At 35.7% G+C, this 6,235-nt stretch overlaps 1 protein-coding gene across 1 annotated transcript; it reads left to right on the forward strand.

The window, feature by feature from the left end:
• The first annotated feature begins 2,359 nt into the window (after nucleotides 1-2,359).
• Nucleotides 2,360-6,235, forward strand: LOC128222275 (tereporin-Ts1-like). The gene is made up of 2 exons (XM_052931239.1): nucleotides 2,360-2,494; nucleotides 4,604-6,235. The coding sequence occupies exons 1-2, from the start codon at nucleotides 2,485-2,487 to the stop codon at nucleotides 5,152-5,154; spliced, it is 561 nt and encodes a 186-aa protein (XP_052787199.1). The 5' UTR covers nucleotides 2,360-2,484; the 3' UTR covers nucleotides 5,155-6,235.

Below are 6,235 nucleotides of genomic sequence, written 5' to 3' on the forward strand. Positions count from 1 at the left end.
GTACTTTCGTAGAATAATAAAAAAATATAATAGGTTGCGTTGGAAGCGTACAACATTACTGCTCATTATTATTATGAAGTTGTGTAGCAGGAGTGCTACATTAGACTCCCTGGTAGCCATCCTCAGTGCAAAAGGTGGTTTGAACGACCAAAACAAGTGCGAAACAACATTACGGCTCATCATTATAATGAATTTGTGGAGCAGGAATCCCACATTAGACTCCCTGGCAGGAATGCCACATTAAACTCCCTGACAGGAATGCCACATTAGACTCCCTGGCAGGAATGCCACATTAGACTCCCTGGCAGGAATGCCACATTAGACTCCCTGGCAGGAATGCCACATTAGACTCCCTGGCAGCCATCCTCAGTGCAAAAGGTGGTTTGAACGACCAAAGCCATCGTCGGCAATACCGTGTACTTTCTTCTGTTACACTTCATACATACCGTGGGACAATTGACTGACACAATCTCGTTTTAATGAATATGCATGATGCAGGAGAGATAACTCTTCTTCCAATGATTTTGCATGTTAAACTCAAATATTGTTCAGTGTATTAGCCTTCTTGGCCGTGTGATCTTGACTACTGCCAAATACTATTGTTCTATTGTACTGAGAATGCGGACCCGGTTCAACTCCGGCAATTGGCAGAATATTTTTCAACCGTAAAGCATCTGGTTCTTTGCGGAACCAATGAAACTGCCTCATTAATTATTCATGATTACGAGATTTTCCTAGCTAAATTGCCCACAGTACACAAGTAAGCATAGCGAAGTTGGTATCGGGGATATCCGACGATGGACCAAAACAAAACGCCGGGTAATCTATTTTTAACTCGTTCTTCCCGACAACTTTCGCAACGACAGTACTTTCGACTCATCCCGCAACATCCGCAACTGCAGTTCAACCACATGAATATTTATATGAAAAGCTACCGAAACAAACTCAGTTGCCAAAAGTTAAAACATAAACCCCATTTAATGGCACAGTGTAAACACCAAAGACATATTACACACAAATAAAACAAATCACAAACAAGAAACATGGAACAACATCACAAAACCCCACAAACAACACATTGCATATATTCTATATAAAAACTAGGTGTGTTTATCAAGGATTGTTAGGTACCGCCTTGAAACGGTCAGTAAAATGTAAATTTACTGGAGGTCCAAACCAGCTTGTGTGCACAACCTTACTCTTATCCCAACAATCCTGAATAAAATAAAAACGCAAAAGGTAAATCTTATCAAAGAATGCATATACTTGAGGAAACATAATGATAAAACAATTTATAATAAACTAATAGGTGAACCCCAAGGACTTTAATGATTAGGGATCCCAACTCTAAGGAACGAAGGAACCCACTACTCATACATCAGCTAACAGCGGGGTTTGACCTAAAATGTCAATTGCAGAAAATAGATTTACACTTGATAGATGTATTCATTGTTTTTATTTTAATGCAAAATTAGCCTTAAAGCTGCACTCTCACAGATTGAACTTTTTGACAAGTTTTTTAAATTTTTGTCTTGGAACTAGCAATTTTTTGTCATAATGCATGGAAACCAGTTATATAAGACTGCTGACAAAAAAGCAGATTGCAGATTTTTATATTTAAGTTCAAAAAGTGATGTTTTATGCAATTTTCTTAAACCGTTTGTAACAGTTTAAGCCAAAAAACAGTATTTTTCAAAAGGAAATATGAAAATCTACGATTTGATTTTTTGTCAGCAATCTTATATCATTGGTTTGCAGATATTTACACAAAAAATTGCTCTTTCCAAGATTTTTTTTAAAAAGTTGTTAAAATTGTCAATTTGTGAGAGTGCAGCTTTAATATATGATGCTTTCAACTAAACGTTTCGCGGACATTAATTCAACAGTTATAAAAGCGCCAAAATATAGCTTATGTTTTTTTTATCTGTATACAAGTCATGGTTTTTGATGTTTTGTATTGATTTTTAAAGTCAAATGAGTTGAATATAATAATTCATTAAAAAAAACTTGAATATTTTTTTGTATAAACCTATATCACGCCTTCAACATAAATGACGCAACGCCATTGGTCAAGGACTGGTCACGCGGTGATCCCATGATTTTCCATATTGGGTCACCAAATTTATATTGTACCAAAATGGCGTCTATTTTCCGATTCCAATGAACAATTGAAACACTTAAACATGTAAAGAGGCTGTTGACATGATATGTACGTTACGGGGTCACCTACTTATCCCGTAACTTAACGTATTGTTCGCCTTGAATTAGCACTTACATAATGATTGAGATGGAGGAAATATATTACATCCTTGAATATAAAACAATATATCGAGAGGCCACTTTGTGCTCAGGTCACATCCGAACTTTAAATCAGCTATTAAAGAGCATAAAACTTTCAACAGGGTTCTTAATTAAGAGGACCTTTAGATAATACAAGCCTTGTTCGGAATTGACAAATTTTAATCTGGAGAAATTCGAGGAAAAATGGCAAGCAGTAAGCAGTATTTTGTTTTATGTAAATGTGATAAATTTGACATGAGAAACAACGTAGTGATTATAGTAAATGATTTATATGTAACGAGGTAAGAGATTGTCGTATTGAGCCGATTTTTTAGAACTTTGTTAAAGTTAACAACGTGATTAACGATATCGTTGTTAACTATTAAATGTGAACTATTACATAATGTGCTCATATATTTAAATAAAACAAGTACAACTGGAACAGTTGTCGAATCTTGTTAGAAATACTGCTGATAAACCTGTATCCATTCAACTTCCAGAGCAGTACATTTTTGAAGTTCACAATTATGACGTTAATAACATTATTTTCTAAAACAAAAGTCTGAACAATTGGCACATTGTTTGTGATAAATGTAATATTTTTTTTGTATTTGTTTAGGTCGACTAGAAGTTTTCACTCTGTAATAGAGCTTAAAGAAGTCACACTATTATAGATATAACCAATCGCTGCCGTATGGTAATATATATATAAAACTACAGAAACAAGCTCAGTAGCCAAAAGTTTAAACATAAACCCCGTTTAATGACACCGCGTAAACGCCAAAGACATAGAACACAAAAACAAAGAAATCACAAACAAGAAACATACACCAACAGCACAAAACTTCACAAACAACACAGTGCATATATACTTTATTAACAAACTAGGTGTGTTTATCAAGGATTGTTAAGTACCGCCTTTGAACGGTCAGTAAAATAAATTTTCTGGGGATTTAAACCAGCTTCTGTGCACAACCTCAATCCTATCCCAACACTCCCGAATTAAGTCAAGACGAAAATGGTAAATGTTACCAATGTATGCATTAACTTGAAGAAACATAAGACCCGTTTAATGGCACAGGGTAAACGGCAAGGATATAGAACACAAAAACAGACAATCACAAACCATACGCATGGTACAAACGCAAAACACTTCACAAACAACTCAGTACATATATGCGGTTGTCCGGTTAGCGCAGTGGTTAGCGCACTCGCTTCTCACCTAGGCGACCCGGGTTCGATTCCCGGCTTGGGCGCATGCGAGTTTGGTTTGTGGTCACCAAGCCGAAAAAGTGGGTTTTCTCCGGGTTCTCCGGTTTCCCCCACAACACAAGACCACACTCTCGCGTAAAATCGTGCCAACGAGAGTGATTAATATAATGTTGTAATAACTTGTCTCACAATCGTTGTTAAATAAATATGTTTAGGAAAGTACATATATGCAATATAAAACTAGGATAACTCAGTAACCCTAAACAGAAGGTCATCCAGAGAAACATAAATCTGAAAGACGGACGACTCCATTAGCTGACTAACATTAGCCGTTTACAGTAGTATAAAATGCTGGTTTTGTAATAAAAAATCTTTTTCATTTAAGGAATGAATTGCGGAGATGATGTCATTATCGGGGTATGAACGCAATTGTGTTGGTCAAAGTGTGTGGAGTCCGAAGGACTCCACGCGTACTTTGACCAGCCAAATTGCAAATTATATCGGGGTATGAACGCAATTGTGTTGGTCAAAGTGTGTGGAGTCCGAAGGACTCCACGCGTACTTTGACCAGCCAAATTGCGTTCATACCCCGATAATGACATCGATCCCGCAATTCATTACTTATATTTACACCAATAGTTCCTTATTTTATTCAAGAATTGCTAAAAATAAAATACTCAATTTCATTAAAGAAAACCATTCATTAATCCTTCCTTACCCATTCTGTAATTAGAACGACCCGACTGTAACCGGAAACATTTTTTCAAATGACGTCACAATAACGCGGGAAAAGATCAACCACTTGATATCACTTTTAAACGTAAAAATTAAACACTTATAGCAACAATACATGTAAAATATTATGAATTTACACTTTCTTAAATGTTGATTTATATTTTACGGGACCTGCTGACACAGTACAAACAATAACAAGATCAATAATTTTCATGTATAATGTTATGCGATGAATTGCGCTCGAACATATCCGAAGATGTTGCGTTTATCGATTGATGAACGCAATTGCCGAAAGGCAGATCATATAAGGAATGGAAGTTGAGGTGTAAATATACAAATATGGTTTAATATTTTTTGTTGTTGTTGTTGTTTCCAGGCCTACTTAGTCCGGGTTTAGCGGCGACCTCAAAGGTCATTGACGAAATCAAATCGAATAACTATCGGGTATCCACTGTGATGGATATCAAAAATGACACCAAATATAACTTGGTAAGTGGGTCCATCTTTGCTGTGAATGGAAGTGTGTTGCAATCACCACTTGTGTTGAAGTCTAATTCTAGTGACTTTGTAGCTACAAGAAAAACATGGGGGTTAGCGAAAGGGACGCATGGAATACTGAGCTATACTTTCGAAAACAACCCAGATAAGAAGATTGTTGTTTTATGGTCGGCTCCTTTCAACTTCGATTTTTACAAAAACCGTCTTGGGGTTGGGATTACCACAGATTCCAAAGATATTGACATACAACTATTTGATCAAATGATAAAGGATAAACCCATTGACAGTCTCACGTATAAAATAGACAAGTTTAAAAGTGCGAGAATGGTTCCAGTTATTGCTAAATACGAAGATGTGGTTGTTGAAGGAACAATGTCATCAGACCATAACGCCTATGTGAAGATACACATTCGATCAGAGAGTGGTTAATACACTTTTAAATTTCTAACGCATTTGTATTTGCTTTATCATGCTCTTTTTTTGTATTTAACCCTTAGGCTGCAGATGGCAATTTTAAAGGCTTTGCAAACAGCTTGGGACCAGACCAGACACGGAGTAACTCGGCGCCTGGTCAGGTTCCAAGCTGTTTGCCACTCAGTCAATATATCCCCAAAGTTTTAAGTAAATTGAAAGAAATTTAGAATAAACCAGACGACATTTTTGAGCAGACGACAATTTACCCAGCATGCAAAGGGTTAATTGTAATTGTATGTTAAAATGATAAAGTGACTTCGATTTTTACCAGTAAAATAAATTAATGTCTAAACGATTGAGCCGCGATATTCATGCAACTTCATATTTATGCAATTTTACTAAGGACGACGTCATGATAGTTATTATCAAATTCAATGCCATTCGGAACTCCTTGGCAATATTCCATCGAAATAACATGGGATGTATATGGACGGTTTACAATGCCAGAAATTTTATTATTTAACTACGCTGCAAGTAGTAATTGAATGGCGGGTAGTTATTTCAATTTAACAGTTTAACTTTAAGATTTCACACTTTGGGATCTTTATTATCTATGCATTTATTCACTACACTGGTAATAATTTTAAACTTGGATATACAAAATACAAGTTACAACACTACAATTAATTTATACTATTATTTAAAAGTTTACGAACTGTTTATACTGATGTACCGGCATATATCTGAGGTTGCTTTCGTTTCCTTGTTTTTAGGCATAATGACAAACATGGTTGTCTAGGACATTACCTATTGGAGTATGTACTCACATATGGATTTCACAAATATGTACAGGGATGGAATTGCAGAATATAATCGACCTGCAATGCATTTTCTTAACATTACTGTGAAATCATAAATGTTCGAGAGCCATTAATGTTAGTGGTTTTCGTGGGTTGGGTGATACACGAATTCAAGATTCCACGAAATATAGACCCTTAATTCACTTTTTGAATTGTCTTGTTATGTACATACTCTAGTATATTCTTTACCGAACTCACTGTATATCTTACTATTAACGTTTTGTTAATTTATTATA

This window comes from Mya arenaria, chromosome 16 (assembly GCF_026914265.1).
Source record: "Mya arenaria isolate MELC-2E11 chromosome 16, ASM2691426v1".
Classification (NCBI taxonomy): Eukaryota; Metazoa; Mollusca; class Bivalvia; order Myida; family Myidae; genus Mya; species Mya arenaria.